Source organism: Trachinotus anak, unplaced genomic scaffold (genome assembly GCF_046630095.1).
Source record: "Trachinotus anak isolate AG129_WGS33_773 ecotype Australia unplaced genomic scaffold, CSIRO_AGI_Tana_v1 ptg000016l, whole genome shotgun sequence".
Classification (NCBI taxonomy): domain Eukaryota; kingdom Metazoa; phylum Chordata; class Actinopteri; order Carangiformes; family Carangidae; genus Trachinotus; species Trachinotus anak.
In genome coordinates this window covers 9,046,052-9,069,975 of record NW_027273867.1, presented here as the reverse complement: position 1 = coordinate 9,069,975, position 23,924 = coordinate 9,046,052, and the positions used below count along the sequence as shown (strand labels likewise).

Sequence of the window (23,924 nt, the reverse complement as noted above, 5' to 3'; positions counted from 1 at the left end):
AAACCTATTACATTCTTTTGTTACTGGAAAGTGCAGTTTATCTGCAGGAAAACTACAGTAAACGATCTGCAGATGTGTATGATTTTGGTGAACAGCTGCAACAAACACTGTTTTTCATTCTTGCTGAATCAGTGATTTTTAAAAAATTAACTTTAAAGCAGCTATAACCAATATTTTTCATTTGAGTGAAAAAGCACTAAAACCCCCCACTGCACTCTACCAGCCCAGCGCCGAGCGATAGACAAATTAGCTTGCTGGTGAATATAGTGGAGCATGAGCAGCTGAAGAGCCTGATAATTAATTTAGTGTTTAAAATGCAAGTATTAAAGCGCACTTAAAATGATAATATGTCGCATATGTGTGTTGTGTTGTGTTTACAGTTTGTTTCCACTGCCCCCCAAGTGTCCAAGAAATGAGTTATTGCAGGTTTAACTGATCCTTTAATTTATAAAATGAGGAAGAACTTCTCGTCACGGCTTCAAACAAAGGGGAGATCTTAAGATTGTACTAGACCAATGTTCCAAAATCCAAAGAAAATCAATACAAAATAATGTTAAATAAAGAAAATCAGCAAATCCTCACATTTCATTATTATTTCTGCATTATAATAATGTCAAATCCACAAATAAAAGTTGTGGTCAACTGATTTTTGGACAATCCACAACTCACCTGATTATTTACGCACTTTTTTGCTTAAAGGATCAATTGACCAATTAATCAAAAACTTGTGAAGTTTCTTTTACTGTTACTGTTGACTACAGTTTTTCGATGGCAGACTGATGCAGTTAAATCAAAACTCTGAACTACAAGCAGAGGCCGTATGAAAGCACATCCATAATTCTTTTTCCCTCTCATGTATATTCTGTTTCAGTGCTTGTCTGAGAGCAGCAACGTCTCTGAAACCATATGTGTCTGAAAAAATGACAGGGTTAACAGTTTTCCAGCCCACTGCCATTTACTCTGAGCTTAAAAGTGTGTGTCTGAGTGTGTGGTTGTGAGTGTGGTGTTCATTTTATCTGTAGTCCAATAAAACTTGATTTTGTTGACAGTGAATCAGCTTGCTGGGATGGGCTGTACACAAGCCTAGATCCCGCTTTGTAAGCACACACACACTCTCACACACACACACACACACACACACACACAGACAGACACACACACACACACACACACAAACTGATATTGTGACACCCCAACCTCACAGCACTGAGGGGCCGACTGTAGTGTTAACGGCACTCCCAGCACCATGCACTAGTGCTCCTTATTTAGGTCCTATCAAGCCCACAGGCTGAAAATCTGTCTCCTCCATGCCTCCTCCTCTTTCTCACTTTCCTGCCCCTGCCAGACTGCCAGGCCTTAAGTCCCTCCGTTCCATCACTCCATCACTGAGAAGAAAGCATGTGGAGAGAGAGATGCCTTCACATACCCCAATAGCTTTTCTGTCCGCTGAAATGTACTCAGTGTTCCCCCGATTGGCAGCTACAAGGTGAAATGTGACACAAAAGTGGGAAAAAAGAGGCTGCTTTTTACAAGCAAGAAATGTGCACTCAGGGAGACAGTGAGCAAGCTGGTGGTGGTTCAATGTTTCGCTTAAGGTCAAGCTGGCTGCTGGTTTAGTCATGGGAAGGTCTCTCTGATTTACTGTGCTACAATACCCCGGGCTCTGTTTAACCCAGGACACCGAGGTTGCTGGTGTGTTAAATTAGTTCATAACAATACTTTAACTGTAGATAAATGACCAGGAAGTCACTTAACTTATCATTTAACTGCATTAATAAAATGTGATTAACTATTGAAAACACAGTTCTGACAGGGGACTTGAGGAAATTAGGAAAAGAGGAATTAAAATGGAAATTGAGAAAAATGTTTGGCCATACTGGAACTTTTTTTTTTTTTGCCTCTTTTTGCCATTTTTTATTTTATATTATACTCGGCTGACCATTTTTCAAAATATGCCATTATTTATTAATTTTCTACTATTCAGGCAGTCAGTAATTTCCTAAACTTTGGTATGTTAAAATCAATTTGCAGAACCCTGCAGAAAGTATATGCAGGTAATCCATCACAGAAACCATTTCGCTTTCTAAGGTTGCACTATTGTGATGTGGTACTGCAGTTGGACCCTTCTGGAAACTGTCCCTTTCCAACTCATGCACTCAAAAGTACTCCCTTCCTCCCATCACAGAGTTGAGGGCCACAGATGTTGCAAAGCTTCACATTCATAAACTGTTGTCGTAAAAATCATGCCCTGTGAACAAGAAATAAGCAATAACATGGATATTGTGAAAGACATAATGTGAGTCTGAGTGTCTCCTAAATCAGGGAAGTTGTGGTTTAGTAACTGGCTCTCAAGAGGGGAGCATTCAACAAGGAATGTTTACATAACAGGCCCTGTTCACTGTGAAAGGAAATCAATTTAAGGAGGAAAATGTTCGGCTTATGTGGCCTTATTCACTTTCTTGCACAGAGTTATGTTTTTTCTGCCGCTGAGGGCGGCCTTCATGGCAGGTTGTAGGCTAGAGTGAGTCACTCTCAGAAAGAGGTGAGACGGACCAGGGTTAGCTCCTCAGCATGCTAACTTCAGTAAAAGCCGTGACAGAGACAAGAGTTAGCAATTGCATTACTTCCCACCACTGGAGACAGCTCTTGGTGAGTAAAGGAGTTAAGTTTGATGCTGAACATTTGTTCTGGGCTGCCTAGTAAACAGCTGTTAATGCTAACATTAACTATGTAGCAATGGCTCCTTCAAATGAGTACTGGGTGGACGTGCAATGTTAGAGAGAACGGTACTTAACACACAGACATGAGATTTCCAAAAATGTCAAACTATTCCCTCATGTATTTGTGTTTAATGAATGGAAATAATTGGCTAAAACATGAAAAACCAATGGTGTGATCCTGCAGCACATTTTCTTCTAATGGATCCAGACAAGTTTATTTGGTTTAATTTTACATCCTGACTGAAGAGAGTGTCAGGCGGCTGTCAAAGCCATTAGAGACATTTTCTGAAACTCATTGCAAAATAAAATAAATATACATGCTAAAGGTCATACTATCTTATAGTGCAAATTAGTGGATACAAGCTATTTTTTGCATAGATGCTCGAACTACACTTAAGTCATCAAAACCACTTTCACCCCGAGGTTAGTTTTTCAGTAGTACAGCCTGTCCCTGTGTGAAGCAACTGAGGGCACAGGACGCACTTAACCACTTAATCACTATGTCATCTCTGCAAATCAATGCTCCGCTTAATCAACAGTAGTCAAATACGACAGCAGCTTGTGTTCTACGACATGTATCACTGTATATGATTTTTCTGTTTCTGCATTTCAAACAATTGAAACTCATATTGAATTTTCTCTCTGCTTCCCAGGTGTCAGCTGGGATCAGGGTTTAATGAAGTGCTGCAGCAACAGAATGACTCATATATGCATTTCCTAAGGATCGACTGTGACTCATAAAGAAACTGCTGCAGGAGCACACGCACCAGTGTGCACACACTGAATAATTAGGAACACAAGCAGCACATATACAGCTGAACTTATTTGTTAGCTGGCAGTCTCCTCATTTTATTGGCTTTGCTGTGACAGCAATGAATAATAATAATAGATAAATAAACAAATCTAAAGAAAAGTGACTGCTTTGAAAATGAAATATCAAAGGTGATCATTTGAATATGAAGTGAGGCAAAACATTCATTTTTGATGACTACTTGAGATTAAAGGAAATATTCCAAGCTCTACAACCTATAGCGTGGTACACATGAAAGGCTGATCAAATTCGGCAAACACGGTGTGCAGGACACAAAATGGAGAACAGGCAGAAGAGATAAGATATTAAAAAAATAGGTGAGGAGGAAATGAGAGGAGTGAGAGAGAAATTGGAGGAAGAGGAGCAAGAGAGATGGAAAGAAAATTACTTTTGACACAAGCGAGAGATGAGAGCAAAGGGGGGGCTGAATTATCAGATGTGCATCTTTGTGTGTGTGTATGGAAATGTGCCATTGAACGTGTGTGTGGAGTAAGTAGGGGTGTTTGTGCATGTAAATATACATGCATGTTCTAACAGACTGCTATCGACTGGTGAGAACTGTTGCTTGCCTCTTCCCAGTCCTTACAAAACGCCTCCTTTGAAACAGGAGAAAGTCTGGTCAAAGACAGCAGAAGCAGAATCTTAAGGAGGTCTGTGTTTTCCACAGAATCTACACTGCTTCCACTTCTCCATCACTCTCATTTTTTCTATATTTTTCACTATTTTCCCAATCCCCCCTTTCCTTCTTTTTTTTTCCAAATTCATTTTCTTTCCTCTCACTTATTTTCAAAGCGCTTAGACAGTGAGAGTGGAACACTTTCCCCCTGTCCCACTGGAGAATCAATATACAACAGAGCCCAGAGGTCCAAACAGAAGAAAGGCTGAGGAGAACAGCACAACACCAATCCATAATGGATTTTCTCCTCTCTTTCATTCGCTTTCTGCAGCGAGATGCAATGGAGGCACCACTGGCACAGAATGAGAGACGCAGGGAAGGGAGGTGGGCAGAGAAGAGGTGAGAGAGGGGGATATTGACGGGGACAAACAGAGAGGATGACAGAGACTCAAAACAGTGTCAATAACAAAAGCCCTTAAGAATATTTTTCTCATCTGTCTCTAGAGGGCTTGTATAACATATGCTTTAAACTATTTGCAAGGCTAAGCACATGGCAGAAGGTGACAGGAATTAAAAGCAGCTTTGGTGTAGCTGCAACTGATCAGATGCAGAAATTGTCACTAATTACGTTAGCCTGTATGTGAGGGACTGCCAGGTCTGAAAGATGTTAGACTGCAAGCAGTAATATCCCAAAATACATAAATGCATCAGTGAGTAACAGCTCTCTGGCTGTATCTTTTAATTGCAACTCATACAAAGAGAAGTCTGGCTCCTTAGACAGCAATCAAGACGAACAGTATTTATTTCTAAAATCCTGAATGCTTGATGAAGTGTAAACTTATAGTGAGCATGAAACTCTGCAAACCAGAGAGCCAATATTTCAGTGTGCAATGTTAGCACAAGGCAGCACTTTCTGAGGCTGTTAAATTGACAGTTGTATGGGGGGGATGAGATTGCTGATTCAGAAATTGTTTGTTTGTTTGGCTCTTCACACCCATGTGGGCTTCATTTCATTTTGCTGGTAGCTCCAAAGTACAAAATATGCCCAGAATCCCACTGAATAACCTCAGATGTTGTCACACTGTCCACAAAGTCTTGTATTAGTCACAAAAGGATTTGCCCTAACTGCCTCTAAACGCTTCAGCAATTATAGTCTTGATTATAGTTTCACCTCTTTTCCAGTTTCCGGGCCACTACGTTCATCAATACCTCTAAGTCCAAATGACTCTATAAAGGACACTTTCAGTGTAAAACAACTTGGGGTTTAATTCCATTGTTTTGGCCATCTTTGTTAGTGTTCACAATAGCGTTGTAGCAACTACAATACTTGCTGAGGTCTGGGAAAATGATGACAGCATCACAAAAAAATCTAATGATGCAAGGGATGACTGGTTAAAACCAAAGTGAGGGAAGCCAAAATGTCACAACTAGTCCAACACTGCGCAGAAAAGCTGCATGCACAGCACGACTGTAGGTCCCAACTGAACCAGGATGTTGGTCTGTACACCGTGATGGATACTTATTATGGGCAATTTGATGAACAATTTACCCTGTTGATCTTGATTTTTCTCCAAATTAGTTTTGCTATCCAGCTATCCGTTTGCTGCTCCTAATGTTTTTTGGCCCATCTGACTTTTTGGTTTCTGGCAGTGTCCCCAGAGCTCAGCCCTTTATCCTCCAGCTGTTCTACCCCTGAGACAATGACACTACCTAGGACTCTCATGGACTGAGAATAGGCTACTACAAAAACTTACATTAACAAATAGATATGATATGTTTTGTATGAAAGTATACAAATGAAACCTTAAAATACAGTGTCCCCCTCCGATCTTAGAATTCTGAGAGTCCAACAATGTAATAAATACTTTGTGTCCTTTGTTACAAGCATCCAACAATCAAAAAGGTCATTTTGGGTGGTACAGTGTCATTATTACCCATAGTAATCATGTCACCAATGTTGTAATAAACTGAAATTATCCTTTAAATGTTACCTTTGTCATTGTAAAATTCTACATCCTCTAATGGTGTAATTTGTAGGTTTTTCCTATTGCTACATAGCCAACGTACACATTGACACTTTGAGTGGAAAGCAGCTCTTTTGTTTTGCTTCTATTTCTATCACTTCTTTTCTTGCACCGACGTTTGCATGCTAATCAGCTAGCCTCGCACTGTCAACGAACTGTCTGGCCACTTACTGATACTGAGTCTCTGTCGCGTCCAGTGTTCCCTGAAGGAAGAAGTTCTCAGTACTCAGAGGGCGTTTTATAAGTTCTTGTCTTATAAACACAACAATCGAGCTCTTGGTGAATAAACAGCTGTTTATGCTAATGATGGCTACGTAGTAATATCTAAACTTACAAACAGCTTCTTTAAAATCCATTTGCTTCAAATCTCAAATTGTTGGCTGTATTTATAGAAAAATCTGGTTCCCATGGGCTTCATAACACAATCTACAGTATGTCAGCATTCATATCAAATAAAATCCTGGACATCATAGAACTCAACACATAAAACATTTAAGGCAAACTTTACCGTGTGCGCAGGTTCCCAGGGCTGGGTGGCCCATCATATACAGACAAGATGTCAAAGTCCTCCTCGAGGGCGAAACCTTGAAACACCAGCTGTATCCGGTTGTGCTCCGCCGCCACAATCACCCATGTACAGTTGGCATAGTTAGGATAACCGTAAGGGTAGCCGGGGCTCTCTATCGTCCCATTGGGACTGTGTAGTGTGTAACTGCAGTTCTGAGCTGTGAAGAGAAAAAGAAACAGACAGTTATTAAAAGGGTGTACCGTGTGTTAGAACAGCTAGCGCAGTATGGAAAGAGTTTAAAACCAAATTAAAGACACTCCTCTACATCCCCAAATACAAATGATACAAATACCCACACACGCAAATGCACACCCACAGTCAAACAGTGCTGCAACATCCATTATCACCTGCAGCATGCAGCATAACCCATTAATATAACAGTGCTAAATGGCTCACCCTCTCCCATCCTTCCCCACCTCCATCATCACACACTTGCTCACTCCCTGGCCCTTTCACCACATTAGTAATAGGTTCCCACGTTAATACATGACATAGCTGGAGGAGAGAAGATGAGAGGGCAGCAGGGAAGGCGAGGACAGGCACACACACACACACACACACACACACACACACACACAGAAAGACATACACACACACTAGAGTACTACATTAATTGTACTTATCTTGCATGTTTCTCAGCAGCCGCTCATACTGCCTTCCATCTTAAATTTTAATTGCACATTGCCATCTATCAGTACAGAGCGTGGGATGAACGTGTAGCAGGTGAGCTCTAAGGCTGCGTGTGTGTGTGTGTGTGTGTTTTGAATCCGAGAGCTAAGTGACTATTTTGAACGCAGCCGAGAGTTTTAAACAATGTTAGTAATAATCTGACAATGTTGTGGACTGATGTGTGATTGCACTTGTATTTTGAGTAGCTCTGTATGTTGTCAGGTTGATGAACAAGTTAATATCCTAGCATTATAGATAGCTGATATCACACTCGTTTGATCTTGAGTGATGATGGTCATTTCCACCAATCAAAAAAGGTTAATGTGAAAGTTAATTCAGTCAGTCAGCTGTCAGTCTGCCACTCACAGGTGACAAGCAGATGAAACGTGGATACGCTCAACAATCGCTCACCAGAGGTGGCCCTAAGTGCTGCAGCTTTTGAACTAAGACAGCGGGAATTCGGCACGCTCCGAGCTGATCCTCCTTGGAACAAAAATACCTAACATAAGTCAAGTTATGGTCACAAAAAAGGAACCTGCACAAATAAATAGCCTCACCGAGGGACTCAATTAGAACATCATGCAAAAATACATGCTATTTATACAAATGATCTGCATTTTCACTTTGTTTGCTTCAGCCACAAAACCTGAATCATAATGCAGCCTGATTAAAATGTAATTAGGAGGACATCTGTTATCTGAATAACCCACATGATTCAGCAACACAAACAATGCAGCCGTAGATATGATTTTGGTTTTGTTCATTTATATCCGCACTCATAGCTGTGTAAATGTGATAAATCAATGCATGGAAATGAGCTAATCTGCCTATGGGTATTAAAACAATGCATTAAAAAACAAGAATCTTGAATAAACACATTGCAGCTTTGAAACATGTAAAAGTGAAGGCTGCTTTGTTAAATCCCTCCAGGGGGAATGTGAGTATCATTGAATTATTGAAGGCTTGTAAAACATACAGATTCTGTGCTACTTTGTGTGCACTCTTTGAGGGCTAGAGCACTCCCAAAGCTCGAAATACGTCCAAAATTTCACTGTGAAACATGCCTCATGTCTGAAAACCCAGCAGGGATTTACAGGTAATAAGGCACAGAGCATGAAGAGAAAACAACAGGAAAGAAAAAAAAACATGGAGTAATTTTTATTCCTCTCACTCTTACTCACAGCTGAAATAAATAAAGATATTTTTTTTAAGAGAAAAAAAAAAAAATCAAGCATGGACATGGATAATCCCTGGTTAGCCAGACAAGCTGGATTTGTTTTCATAGCAATAATCAAGCCTGGTGTTTCAGACACACACACACACAAACACACACACAAACAGAACCAATATTAGCTTTTTGTTCCCGGTCGCGCAGTAAATCTGTATCACAATTCATTTTTCTTTGAGGAGGGAAAGGGAAAAAGGGGAGATCGTGTCAGGAGGTAAAGATCCAGCTTGTCTGGGTGGCATCAGCATCAGCAGCAGCAGCAGGAGGAGGATAATAGCATCTCCAGTCACAGTATATCCATCATGCCACTGTTGACTCCCCGGGGCCTGTCTCATCAAAAACCAGGCAGGGGCCTCTCACTCATCACTTTTCAGCGCTTCATATGTGCTTGACCTTTTCCAAAAGATGCTAATGTGTGTGCACTTAAACCCTGGCCACTTGAATACACTTAAGCTAGGTCTATAATTTTGCATTGAGAGTTAGGCTCTTTGTTTGCTGTCGAGATCTGCAAGTGTTGCAATAAATTCTTCGGAAAGACCACGAGATGGAATGAAGAGAATAGTGTAAAAAATGAGATTAACAGTAAGTAAATATGACCTGTATACTGCACAGAGTGCTGAAAATAACTGAGCATCAGTGTCTATTCTCTGTCGTCGTCTTTAACCAGCAACAAGGGAGAAAAGAAGAAAAAAGATCAAAGCGAGAGCTATCTCCATCAGATCTTTCATTAAAGCCGTTAAATAGGCCCGGCGAGTGAGCATCCACCCTTGCCATTACCATCAGGTCAATACTAATACCCAGGTAAAACCTCCACATCCACCTCTCCTACCTGATTTTCATATACACAGCCTGGTCAATAATCTCCTCATCATCTCCTTCATTACGAGGCCCCTATCCGACAAATGCCAATCAATGGCTCATACAGCAGCTTGATGGCAGAGCTTGATAGGGGTCAGAGTAGACTGTGAACCCCTTGCACATAGACAATGAGCTCGGATATGTAGGCTGGGCTAAATTACAAAACAATACCAGGCAATACCAGTTACCAGGAACTGAATTGTTATTTTTATTATCAGTTTAAGGATCTTCTAGAGGAAAGAAATGACTATGTGGCTCTTAAGGGCTCAACAGAAAAACATGTTCATGTTAGAAATCAGCGTCTTTAGAGTGTAATAGCCCGGCTCAGAGTTAGCAGCTGAAGTGAAAGCACCTGAGAGCTAAAAAGGTCACCAGGGGAGTACATTTTGAAACTGAATAAAAGTGTTTCATACCATTAGAGTGCATATGTCACTGGGGACGGAACATGCTGTACATGTTGATATATGACAGGTGATTAACCAAGCAGGAAATCAGGTTCCATGTTTTATGGGTACAATTAAGCGAAGCAAAATATATATATATATAAAATAAAATAATAATAATAATTCACGATAGAGAATCTACTGTGTCTGCCAGAGCTCGGCCAAATGCTATTTTGAAGTGAGAGCACCTGTGCCAAGTGACCAACTCTTAAATCGATAATGACACACACAATCTGGGATAAAAGACCAAGGTAACACTTTTAGAGAGAGGTCACCTTTTTTTTTTTTTTTTTCTTGGCTGCAGCTTGAAACATTTTGTCCTTGCTGAAAAATGGATGCACAGAACTGAACTGGACGAAAACATCAAAGTTCACTCAAGAATGCACTTTTGCGCACATTAAGGACCGATTTACAGCATCTCCGAGCTTAATTCTCACATTACGCAGTAATAATGGGGATGTTTGCCAGATATTTTTTTTTATTTTGTTGGTCCTCATAGTCACACTGATTCACATTCTCCTTGGATCCTTGCACAGCTACTCAGAAAACACTTGAGATACAAGTGTGGTTGAGGTTAACCAAGGTACTGTAAATCTACTCTGTGTTCTGTGAAAACCCAGAGCCTTTGATGAAGTAGATCCTGCACCGGAGCTTGGTTGAATTATTTAAGCCTCGCCCAGGGTGCATTATGAAATTAGCTGCTGGGAGCTGGTGACCTACTCTGAAGCCCTTCAGTGTAAATCTACAGGGAAGAACCCATCCTCTAGTTGACCCCACTAACACACCATAAAGACCCCATAAACAGACTGCTGGCCGTGCTGTTTTAGTCCAGTTAGACCTCCGGCAAGGTAGAAGGTCATATTTTCTCAAGTTGCGTAAGCTCAGGTGAACCATTATGAATGTGGACTAGTAAGAAATATGCTGTTTCAGCAATTAGGAAAATGGCAAACTTGTTCTAGTGGTTCACTCCAGAGAATGCCTATGGGAACTGTTTGCATTGGCTTGTACTGGAATGTTAACTGTGCTTGATATCTGTGGATGATCAACAGATATGTTGTCCACTGCTTAGCCCGCTGTGCCACTGGCAGCATCCGCTTGGCACTAACCAACTCCAGTGTGCACGCCGCCAAATGGGTGCACAGGGAGAAGTGTGACCTTGCTGGGGCAGCACTCCAGGTTCTATCTGTGTGTGTGTGTGTGTGTGTGTGTGTGTGTGTGTGTGCAGGTGCTATTGTTTGGCAGTTGTTTAGTAGCGAGGCTACAGCGCTGCTGCAGTGTGCTGTGACACTTTGATGAATCGATGGTCGCTGTGCTGTACTCCGGCAGGACAGCAACCCCTCAGAGTGGAGGAAGGAGACAGACAGACAGGGTAGGACCAAAGGAGAAAGGGGGGGGGGGCATAGAGTTGACTGGCTGGCTGACTGACTGACTGACTTACTGACTGCATGGACGTATGAGAAAATAGGTTTAGAAGACATGATGTGAGAAATAATGGAAACCCAAGCGAGACAAGGGACAAAGTGAGGGGAAACAAAAAATAGCAGAGGAAGAGGGAGAGAAGGGGGAAATGAAAGTACACTAGAAAGAACATGTCAGAAGGTCAACGAGAGGAAGAGCAACAGCCAATGAGAGTAAATGAGTTGGAAAGAATAGGAGGACTATATAGGAGGAGGGAGTTTTTTTTTTTAACCTATTTTCTGCATCTTGTTGCCCTCCTGTGCTGAGGTCACAGACAGCCAGTGTCACATTCACAGAGACACAGAGCTTAATCTGCACCGTTAGCTAAACCCAGAGGTCTATTTGGAGGGATGCTTCAGGAGAGTGTGTATGCATTTGTGTGTATTTTGTTTATGTGAGTGTGAAGCGAGGCGAGTGTGCACACATGTCTGTGTATAGGGGTATTGGTTGTCTGCACATGTATGAGCTTAATCCCCATACCCAGGGTGAGTTTAGTGTCACATATCTGCATGTAACTCCTCTGCTGAGATACAATTACACTGGCTCCAGTGACTCTCAAAGGGAGGAAATTTCATCTTGGTGAACATAATCCCAACATCACATTCACATAATACCATAAAGACGCAAACAAAAGTAGCAATACAGAACTGCAAATCTCCTTTCTGGACTTGTCTTTTTCTTTATTCCTCCCCGCCTCTGTCTCGTCTCCTCATCTACAATTCAAGTTTGCCTTTGGACCGTCCTGTTTTTTGCAGTCAGCGATAGAAATGCCTTATGTCTAATGCTGTGTATGATGAATACAACTGAATGGAATGAATGGAAATGGAAATATCTTAGCACAGCAGTGTGAACCAGTGAGACTGTCATTAAATATAAAGCAGCTTGGAAAGAAAATATTAAAATGAAGAATCACTGCAACAGGATATTATTGTTACAATTGTAGCCATAACATGTATAAGTATCACCATTATTATTATCATTATAACAACCAGTCTGACAGTGCATGAATACAACACTATATACAGCTGTTACTGCCACTACCTTTGTCCTCTAAACCCAACTGGTCAAGGCAGACGACTGCTCACCCTGAGTCCAGTCCTGTTGGAGGTTTCTTCCTGTCAAAAGGGACTTTTTCCTCTCCACTGTCTCCACTGTCAAGGTGGGAACTGTCAGGTTTTACTCTCGTTCTCGTTCTCTCTGGAACGATCTGCCCGAGGATGTCAGGTCAGCTGGTCAGCTGAATCTTTAACCTCCTTTAGGAGTCTTCTGTTTGATAAAACACCATTTTATCAGAGACCTTTCCTGGTTTTACTTTCCCTTGAATTGTTTTATTTCCCTTTATTGGTTTTTATACAACCAACTGTTTTAATTGCTTAATTTGTTTTTCTTCTCTTTGAAATCTATAGATTTAATTGATTCTATTTTTGCGGCCTTTTTCAAGCGCTTTGTAACGTAGTTTTTGTAAAGTGCTCAATAAATAAAAAATATATAATTTTATTATTATTATAGTATAGTATAAGGTCCTGATCTTACTTTGTCATGTGCCTTGAGATAATGCATGTTTTGATTTAGTGTTATACAAAGTAAAATTGAATGGAAATAGTCTTCCCTCATCACACATCTAAAATACAGAGTTCAGCTCTTCCCTTATTCTCAAGAGAAACCATAAAGCCTTCATATATGCAGTCCATCTGGGGCTATAGTCACAGAAAATGAACATCCTGTTGGAGCAAACACGGAATAATTTCCAACCAAATAAGTGAGTCCCCTTAGGGTTTATTGAGAAACAAAGCTATCCGCTATCACATATAACCCACCCCATGAGTAAACTTCAAACAACCAAATGTGTGTGTGTGGGTGTGGGTGTGTGTGTCAGTAACTGCCTCCCTGGTGGGAAGATAAACCCTTCCGCCCCATAGATCCTCTCAGCACCACTATTTGTCTCTTGACGTGTCAGCGCGTATGTGCGCCTTGACCGCATCATATCCAAATTAACCTCTAGATGGCCGCCATTAAAATGGAAATGGTTGAGCTCAGCGATCCCGCTCGCCTCAATACATTAGGCTAACGTCCGGGCCAGGACGACACTGTCTGCCATTACAGACAAGCCAAATGCAGTGGAAGGCACTGGCGATGGGCTTGCTCCCACTTAGCCCCCCTCCCCCTTCCCTCTCAGGTTGTTTCCACTGGGCTGAATGGTAAATGTTGTTTCCTTAAAAGGGCAGAAAGATGGAGCTTGCCTTTCTATAATGGTCCACATTCAAAGCTTGGAATGGCTTCCTGCTGCATGAATGTGTGAAGTAAAATATTCATCTGTGTAAACACACACAGAGAGGACGCTCAAGCAAACACACATGCATTTGCCAGAATTCACTCCCAACTGTAAATCAGGGAACACACGCCTCCACCACGCTGACATGGCCACCGCTCTCGATGTGGTGTTGTCCCACTTATGACATTCTCATCTCAGGCTCTGGCATTTCTTTCAAGGATCTGTTGACGCCCATGGCAACACATAGTTAATACACACACACCAGCAAAAAACACAAAACCACATTGTCATGGCAACACAGCTGGAGGGTGAAAAGTGTGGGGGTAAGAGCACAAACAACGCCCACGTGAAAAGTTGTAGCCAAAGATTAATGTGCCCAAGAAAGTGGCAAAGACATGTGTGCAGAAACGCACACTTGCATGAGTGCATGCACACAGGAGCACAATGGAGCTTCTGTTCCTCAGACAGAGAGGAAGAGAAGGGGGGAGGCAGGCAGTTCCCTCCAGCTGGGTCATATTTAACCAGTGGTATTATCATCCCAGCCAAAAGGACCTGCAACCTAGCCACCCACCCAAAAAAAAAAAAAAAAAAGCCACCCACATGCTTCCACACAGTTTCAGCCCATCACAAAAAAAGTACACAAACATTTCACTCAATTCCTACAGAGATTCAAAAGAGATAATAATGTTTTGTGCATTCTTCATCGTTTTATTCTCCTCAGTTCCTTCTTATCAATAAATTCAAATAGCCCTACAGTAAAGTTGGTGCTGCTGTGAACAACACCAGCTCCTCAGCAACCCACTCACCGCGGCTTCAAGTTGATCAATAGAAAGTAGCCCATTCAGAGTCAAAGGCATGTTACGATTGATGTTCTTCCGTTTCAGAAAGACCCCTGTCTTTGCAGGGGAGTTTATTCAGTGCTGATAAAAAAAAAAAAGAAGGCCTCCCACACATAACACAGTGAGGCAGGACGCCTGAAGGAATGTGTATGTGTGTGTTTGTACGTGTGTTTTTAATGTTTTGGCCCGTGCACGCATTTGTATTGATGAGTAAAAGATGAGGAAGAAAAAAAAAAAAAAGATGATGGGGACAGAAGTGCAGTTCAAAGAGCATCATTCACTGCTACTGTCACAGAAGCTGTATGTTGTTTCCATGACAACAGGGTAACAGGAGAACATATATGAAGACAAATCCCTTTCCTCAATTATTTATTATTGCACGGGTCTGCCTTAGCACTTAATCTCACACATACACACACCCACACACAGCCATGCACACACAGAACATTCAAACGCATGCACGCACATGCACACGCACACACACACACACACACACACACACACACACACACATACATACACACACACACACAGACATACAGACTCACTCAAGATCACTTACAGTACATGCCTCATATAATTTCAGTTTTTTCCTCTTCCAGTCTCCCTGCCACTTATGGGAAAAAACACAATTATGTGTGACACTAATGTGCGAAACAGTGAAAGTCAATTATCACCTCATTTTCATGCTCCTCACATCTGACAGCCCGGCTCTTTGAGATACATTAGACTCAACCTATGCTGAAGGGCCAATCTTGGCCACATCCTGTGCTTAAAACCGCACTGCTCTGGCTCTGACCAATCAATAGCATGGATGTGTTTAATATGTGAGATGACCATTCTGGACAAGCATGTTGATGTTGTTGATGATGTGTGTGTGTGTGTGTGTGTGTGTGTGTATGTGTGTCTGTGCGTGCGTGCGTGTGTTAGTGAGTGGGTAATCATGAACATCTGATCCTCTCTCAAGCAGTGTATATTAAACCCAAGAGGAAGCAGCGATCCAAAGGTCAGGTCATGACCATCCCAGCAGGACTATTGTATCTATCACTGAGAGATGGATGTACAGCAGTCGATCAATCAGCCTCAATTCAACTCACTGTAGCACACTTTAACCTTTCAAGTCAGATCCGGGTTGCCCCCCCGCCCCCCCAGTAATGCTCAAGTGTCAGGTGGAGACCACAGTCACAATTAATATCATCATACGATTGTCCTATATGTTAAATAAAATAACTTGCAACCGCTTCCAATGCTGTTACACAGACACCGCATTTCCAAACTGCTGACCACATTGGATTTGAAAGTTTTGTGCTGACAATTTGTGCGTTATTAACGTTCTTCAAAATGTCTTGTTGGTTTTCCATCTTCTACCATGCCTTTTCCATGACACCACATTTCTTGTCTTGCTTGACATTTAATTTTATCTGGTCCACTTCTGCAGTAAAAGACGTCAGGAGACACTTTCCACTCATTGACGCTCATTAGGAATTTATATCCTCCATGGCAGCAAAACATGATACATGAGCCAGCAGCCAACTCTTGTAACGTTAGGTTAAACTGCTTTTGGACACTGGACACTTTGAGGGAGATTAACTCCAAGCAGACACATGTTAGACAGATAGACAGAAGCTTGCCAGCCTAGCATCAGTGTGGCTACAGTGAGAACAGTTAAAACATTTGGGGAATCACTCTTATCGGCTCTCTTGCCTAGAGTTCAAGAGATCAATAATCTTGTTGTTACCGTGAGGTAAACTTCAGAAAGTTACTGCTCCCACACACACACACAAAAAAGTCCAGCACTAAATTCACCATACAACCACAACTTGAGCTTTTTACACTGCAGGTTTTTGAACTGTTTCTTCAAAAAACAGAAACCAAATGGCTATTACTGCCTCATAAGTGGTCACACAAGACTGACCACAGTCTCTTAGAACTACTCTCCGACTACTTTTAAAGTTTAAACTTATATAAACTCCATATTCTGCAACAGTTTTCCATTGGCATTGACTCCAATGTACCAGTGCCACAATGTGTTAATCTCAATAATCTGACTTTTAAATTTGAGCCATAAAAGCTATGGATGAATGAATAAAAGTAAATATACTTTAGATGCAAAACTCAAAACGGACCTTACAAGTGTAGGAATACAAAGCACTCCCCCTCCCCACATGATGACTCTACCACTTTCCCAGAAAATCACCACTGACAGATTGCCTATACGTTGAACGGAGAGAGATGTGGTACAGGAAAGGAAAAAAAATACAAGGGCAAGGACAAGATACCCCCCGCCCAGGACCTAATCTTCAATCTCTGGGATCAGTGATATCTGATAAGAACAGTATAAATCAGGAAGCTAAAGAAACCCCTGCCTGATCTTTGTGTCTATACAAGACAGACAGGACATCTACATCTGTCTCTCAGTTTGTGGGGATTTACAATAGCTGGAGAAAATTCCTCCATGTCTGATAATCCCAAGAAGAGCAGAACCTGAAACAAGAGTGAGATTTCTGTGTTGTAGCTTTGCTCCCATACCTGGCCCTGGGATATGCAAGGTCTGGATTTTACTTTTAAATTGTATTATTTATCATCATTTTTAGTTATCCTGGGAAGATTGACACATTCTGACATATCTTGCCTCGCAGCTGTTGCACATAGGCCTACGGTATGCACATCTTGGCAGCTGACCAGTAAAAACGATCTCGTACTGGGAAATGTGGGCAGGAAAAGTGAAATAAAAACCACTTTTGCCTCGAGAATCATTAACCTGTCCTTGAGTAGGCACTTTGGCATAACCTTCCATCCACCATCCAGCCCTTTTAAAGGAGCTGAAAATGCTGAAATGATAATAGTAGATAGCTGCAGTTCAACAGAACAGCTCACAGGAGTATGTTGTGAATGTGAAGCACAAGCACTGCCAGAACAGAGCAACAGTGCTAGATTCCCTGGATAAGTAAAGCAGCCAAAATATACATTTATTAATTTAATGCCGTGCTCAGGGACATGCTGAGAGTCATATCTGAAGAAAAACAAGAATCTCCCATTTGTTTTCCCACCAAGAATTTTCTCCGCTCATGTTTGATTTGAAGAATTGACTTTACAACTACAGCTCCCAGATACATAAATTCCACGGTTTGAATGTGCATCATATTTAATGAGGAAACTCTTTTACTATGGCAATACCATCAAACTCTAATAGCCTGGCGTTGTTAAGTATTTAATAGATGCAACAGTAGAGGAAGCAATTGAACTTTATTGAAAATGAACTGGATGTTCCTCATCATCTCATTGAGCGCCACCTTAATCAAGAAATTCTGCACAGGTGCATCTCGCTATGAGTTCACAAGGTCTAATGATCCAGTTTGTGTTAGAAGTGTGTGCATGTATGTGTAAAAGTCAATGAATATGTGTACTCTGGTGAATGGATGTATGAATGTGTTTAGGAATATTTTTTTGTCTCTTTGGGGGGTGGGGAGGTTAGCGGGGTGGGGTCCTGCAGCGTGCATCAATTACAGAGTGTGCGTGTGTCACTGGTGTGGCTGTGATCAGTGTGACGAAGCACGGTGACAGTGCTCTGGCCATCTGGAGACAGATGACAGTGTGAATCACCAGAGAGGAGGATGGAGGAGGAGAAGGGGGACGGATGGAGGGAGAGGGGGATAGAGGGAGACGGTACAAAGGGGACGACAGAGACGGGTGCAGGATGACACATCAGCAGGTGGGCGGGGATATAAGGCTGCTCACCAGGACGAGGCCCTTTCATCGTCTGAAATCTGCGTACGCGCACGCACGCAATCAAATCCCGTCTCTCAGTGGCCCCTTTTGAGCTAGCTAATGACCTGCTTGTCAACACTTTAGCCTAATCATCCTGGAGTGAATGGGGGTGGCAACTCACAGCCTCATCCAAACACACCCATACATGTGCCCACAAGCTTACTTACATGCTGTTAGATGTTGAAATAGGAGTCTGCTTGATGCCTGATAAGAAAATGAGCCCTCCAAATAGGTCATTTACTAAAGAGAGGAAAATCACCCGGCACTCAAAAGGCACAGAAACATAGGGCCCAGATTATCTCTCAGCTGGTATAAGCTTATCACCACTTTACTTCAACAGTTGCCTCCTCTCTCTGCCTCTTATTGGCCCTCCTGGTCAATTCTTTGCTGCTGCTTTGCTGTTTTTTTCCCCTCCTTATGCCACCTCTTTATACAATCTTCAATTTTGACCTCCATCATCTCCCACTACACAGCTCTTCCTCGTTCGAACGAGTAGGAAAATGATCATCATGGCAACACATGCCAACTCTGCATTCCAGACATTTCTCAGTTTTGAGTAAATAGATAATGTCATCTGTTTCCCAGCTCCCATTCCCTCCTTTATTGCTCAACGGTGAATGTAGAGAGCAGATGGGAGATAGGAGGCAACAGAGCGTGCAGGTATAGTGGAGGATTTGAGACGGAGAGTAGCAGGCAGACAGGTGGGCAAGAAATGAGGAAAAAAGAAGAAGGGGAAGTGAGGCGCCCTGCACAGACAGAATCAAATCACACATGGGGTACACAGAACATATGGACCTATGTGTGAAGGTTTAGTTATGCTAGGGCGATGGGACTTCCTTGAGGTCAGTACAAAATTTTAGCCAACTGTGTTCACAAGACCACAAAGGAGGTAACAGAGCCTCCATGATGGTGGAGTTTGGGATTTACATGGATATTTGAGATACAAGATCCTCAGCAGTTCCAAACTAAAGTTGGGAAAGTTACTTTATTAGTCTACTAGGGCTTCAGACTGCTCATTTTGTCCAAGCCACAGTCCAAACATCCAAAGATGAAACATAAGGCAAAGAAAGGCAGCGAATCTTCTCATTTGAGAAGCTGAAACTAGATAATAGTTGGCATTTGTGTTCAATACTGCATAAAACTAACAGCAGAAATCTTAAGAACTGATCTGGCAAAATAAGAGTCTGAGGTCTGGGTCTAATTTGAGGTTCAAAACCAGGAAAACACTGGAGAAATCCCAACTTCAGAAGCCAGCGAGCCCTCCACTGAGGAGCAGCTGGTGGTGAGGCTGCTGGCTGGAGGAGCTGTCCGTGGTGCTGAAGAGGACTTCAGCTGAGCGGCCAATTCTGCGGCGCCCGTCGCTGTCCGGGGTGCTGAAAACGTCACCATCCAGTGATGAGATTTCACTGTCATCTCTAATTCTGTTCTCACGTACAGTGGAGACATAAGATAATTCATTTCTAAATCATCTGCACCAAATAAGTGTTTCCAATTAAAATCGTATCAATGGAAGGTCCGCAGCCTTTTTCTGCTCCTGAGGGTCTTTGAAATTGAAATGTTCGAGTATAAGTTCGTCATTGTATTTTTTAATTTTTTTTTCTTTTGATTTGCGAAACTTCAAAAATGATTTTTTTTTTTTGTTTTGCTGCGTTATTACTTGGAAACGGATATACACTCCCGCCCACGCACTCCTTACCCCCTAGACTTATGCGCGCACACACACACACACACACACACACACACGCTTTCTCGCTCATGACTGTGCGAATATAAGCAAATGTCGTGAAGTCAAGAGATAAAAAGGAAAGCGGCATCAAGCCCTCCGGTCCTCACAACGTTACTGCAAGTTGCATCATGAGCACAACGCGGTGCATTTCTATAAAGGACAGCGTGGCTGAGAGAGGAGGACGCACAAGCGTGATCCTGCGTGTAAATGGACACGCTGAGCGACTGTCTCATGCGCCGCTGACGAATGATCTAAAACCCGTGGAGCCGAAACACGCACCAGATATGAAAGACACGTCATCCCCAATCTGCCTTTCCTTTCCTTTCCTTTCCTTTCCTTTCCTTTCCTTTCCTTTCCTTTCCTTTCCTTTCCTTTCCTTCCCTTCCTTTCCCTCTTCGGCCGTTGCATTCTCTCCTCTGTACGTTTAATGAATAGAGGTTGATTACCGCTTATTGAGCTACGGGTCCACTGGGACAGCTGGTTTTGATCCCGTGGAGACAGCGCAGTGCTCTCCTCAGATCTCTCTTTCAGAAGCCTTTCACACATCTCTATCTTTGTCTGTGTGGCTCTTGGGAACGATGATAAGGTTACAAGGGGGGGGGCTGGAAACGGTTTCAAGTGAGCCTAGTTGACAAATGAAGACACTATAAAAGCATACAAGTACCATATATGTAGTCTGGGAAGGAACTATTCAGTTGGCCAACATGCCACATGTATCAGCCGTTGTTCAGTAATTGGCCAGCCCTGCTTTGGTTCGATGAAGTATGTGGGTAGAGAAATGCCACGAACCACAGGTCTCCTCTTTCCTCGCCGCTCCGCCTCCCAGCATAGTGTGAGGCTCTGGTGCCGCTCAATGGGAGGATGGGGCAACTGCTGGTGGCTGCACCACCGAGGGACGCGCCAGACCACCTCAACGCCGGCGTGTGATATTCCAACATATTTATTGACACCGTTTAAAGCAAACGTTGTTACAGAGACTAGATAGATAGTCTATCCTTCCCCTGCTCTTCGTAAATATGTGCAGTAAGTTAGAGCCGCTTTACTGGCACCAGAAGTCGACTCGAACGGCAGGAGAGTGCGCAATAAAAAGCTCCCTGAACGCGAATAAAACAAGCGGCCTCCCACGATTATAGCCGCAATGAGATTTACTCCACGGGAAAGTCAAGAGAGATTTGTCAGTATCATTGGGGACCGAGCTGAGTGTGTGATAAACCCACATCTCACCGAAAAACCATCTGGGTGGCTGATGACACAAGTTTGATCAGAAGTGGGTGACAAAGTGGGAGTTAGGCGGTGGGAGACATGAGAGCTGACGTTTCTGTAAAAGCTCAAACCACACTCACACAGTATGAGATGATACGGCCCACTGTGCTTTGGTGATGCTGAACATGTGCCCATTTTCCACTCACTCGTGGATTATGCGTTGTCCAAGCAAAGGTATGAGTGGGCGAACGCACAGCCATGACTCACTGTCAAATTCATATTGTGGTCGTGGCAGTATTTTTGGCTTTTGCTAAAAATAGTTGCCATTCTGTGGTGAGGAGCCAAGACAGTGATAAAACGGTTGGCGTTCTTTGCCAAAGGACCCATGCTCGGGATGGCAAAAAAAAAAAAAAAAAAAAAAAAATCATTGCGGCTCTTCAACGAGAAAAAAAAAAAGCCAGGGCTCTGAATACCACCACAAGCTGTTTGTAATGACCGTCCACGGCTATAGAAAGAAACAAAAAAACAAAAATCATGGATCAGTAACTTAGTCTCTCCTCTCAGAAACACATCAGGTTGCCAAGACGTGAAAGTAAATGAATAGTAATGATAATCTGTTGAATGCCCTGCTCCGGTTGCAAGATTTCCATTTGCAATTAATCAAGGACAGAAAACCCAGAGTCAGTTAATTAGGCCTACGCCCCCCCCCCCCCCCCCCCCACCCCCATCCCTCGCACACGCACACGCACGCACGCTCATGTAGCCCACATTAACACACACACAGAAAGAGAAGGAGAGAAACTATAGCTGCACAAAATGTTGTTCAGAGATGTTTACTTGGGAGAGTGGAGAATCTTAACTGCTGCTTAGCTACGGGGAAACTCAGAAAGAAGAGTCTCTCTCTCTCTCTCTCTCTCACACACACACACACACACACACACCCTTTTGGACTCTGAACAGCATAATAATCAGCCGCCTGTTTGACCACCTCAACTGATTTCCTCGGAAGCAACACTCACACACGGGGGTGATTTAAACAGCCCATCTCGCCCCCCCACCTCCCGTTCCTCACAAATGTGCCTGACGCGGTCCCTCAGTGACACGCATCAACAGAGTCGGGGACAGAGACATGAGGCTCATTTGCAATTCCTGAGGATCCGCACTCACCAGAATAGCCACCCAGCCAGCCACCTCTCCTCTATTAATAACTTTGGGCGCCGGAACAGCGACATGGCAGCGAGTCTGATCCTTAAATGCGCCTTTAGGATGAGTGCGTGAGTGCGTTGCTGATGCTGATTTGCATTCAGTCGGGAGGGTGGGCGGTGGAGGGGGTGGGGGGTGGGGGGGTAAAGCCTGCTGCATTTTGCGTGTCTTCAGCTTCACAGACGGGGACTTACCCTTTACTGAGGCGGCCAGTAGCCCCATGTACAAGAAGAGCACCCGGCTCCAACGGTGCGCCCGCACTCCCGCCTTCATTAGAGCAAAAATCCGTATTCCGTCCCCTCTCATGCATGCGCATTCCGGTCTCCTCGCAAGTCCCGTTGCTCCGTCCCGATCTGAAGCGGCGGTCATGGCAGGGCTTTCTTCTCTGGTTCTGGCAGGCACGATAGTTCTCAGATGGTCAGAAAAGGGAGATTCACTCGGTGTCGGCGCTGAGAAAAATCCCAATGCATGGAGGAGGCTCGGATCTCGCAGCTGGACTGAACCATGTCATGCGGGGACCGAGGGGTTCAGAGTCTCTGTCTGAGGAGATAGATTTCACACCTAAAAGGGGGGAAAGGAGGGAAGGCAAAGCCAAAGGGGAGACGTGATTCAAGTGGTCACGGATCTATCGCACGAGTGACAAAAATCACGAATAATGCCCCGTCCGCTCCACATATATCACTGATATTACCAGACACACGTAAAAAAAAACAAACAAAAAAAAACAAAAACCAGGAGATCCCTCCTTCAGTTAGTCCCGCAGCACTTATCTGCCCTTCTCTTTAATGTATCTCCAGTTAATAACAGCATCTGTGGCGGCGATAATCCACGTTTTAACTCGTCGTTAGACCGAGATGCAGAGGAAAGAACGACGGACGATGGGAGAGGGTTATCCGGATCCGAGACACCAAAAAAATCGCCCCGTTTGAGAAGTTCTCGACCAACGTTGGAGTGCAGTCAGTGATCTTGTTGCGTGGAGAGAAATATGCAGTGTGCATGTATTCCCAGGATCGCGGCGCTTGGCCACAGCGTCGTCTCGGGTCTGTGCGACGCCAAGATTCAGACTGCAGACCTGCTCCTTCTCTGCGCGCCTCTCTCTCTCTCTCTCTCTCTCTCTCTCTCTCTCACCCTCCCTCTCTCTCCCACTCTCAGTACCCTCTACAGTCATATCATATGCCCACATTTTCAAAAGTATATTGTGAAATAGGCTATCTAAGTTACCCCACTCACATGTGATTAAGATAAACTCAGTAGGTGGGTTAAAAGGTCAGCAACCGATCTGTGCTGTAAACTTTCCTTTTCTGTACCAATAATAATAATAATAATAATAATAATAATAATAATGATAAGAAGAAGAAGAAGATATGAAACATTAAATCTACTAGGTTCTCCTTTGTTATGGTAAGATTTAGGGGCCCACAACGCGGCCGTTGTCTCCGTCCATTAAGACCAATCATCGGCTTGCCCGGCAGTTTAACATAGATGTCCACTTTCTGCTCACTAAACGTGAAATTGATG

General features: G+C 43.1%; 1 protein-coding gene across 1 annotated transcript in view; it reads right to left on the bottom strand.

The window, feature by feature from the left end:
• The window catches only part of csmd2 (CUB and Sushi multiple domains 2), a 229,383-nt gene extending 205,915 nt beyond the window's left edge, over positions 1–23,468 (bottom strand). The window contains exons 1-2 of the mRNA XM_071499949.1: positions 22,601–23,468; positions 6,680–6,896 (exon numbers count right to left, since the gene is read on the bottom strand). Of these exons, the coding sequence (XP_071356050.1) occupies positions 6,680–6,896; positions 22,601–22,775 (392 nt within the window). The 5' untranslated portion in view covers positions 22,776–23,468. The remainder of the gene's footprint in view (positions 1–6,679; positions 6,897–22,600) is intronic.
• Between the last annotated feature and the right edge of the window lie 456 nt (positions 23,469–23,924).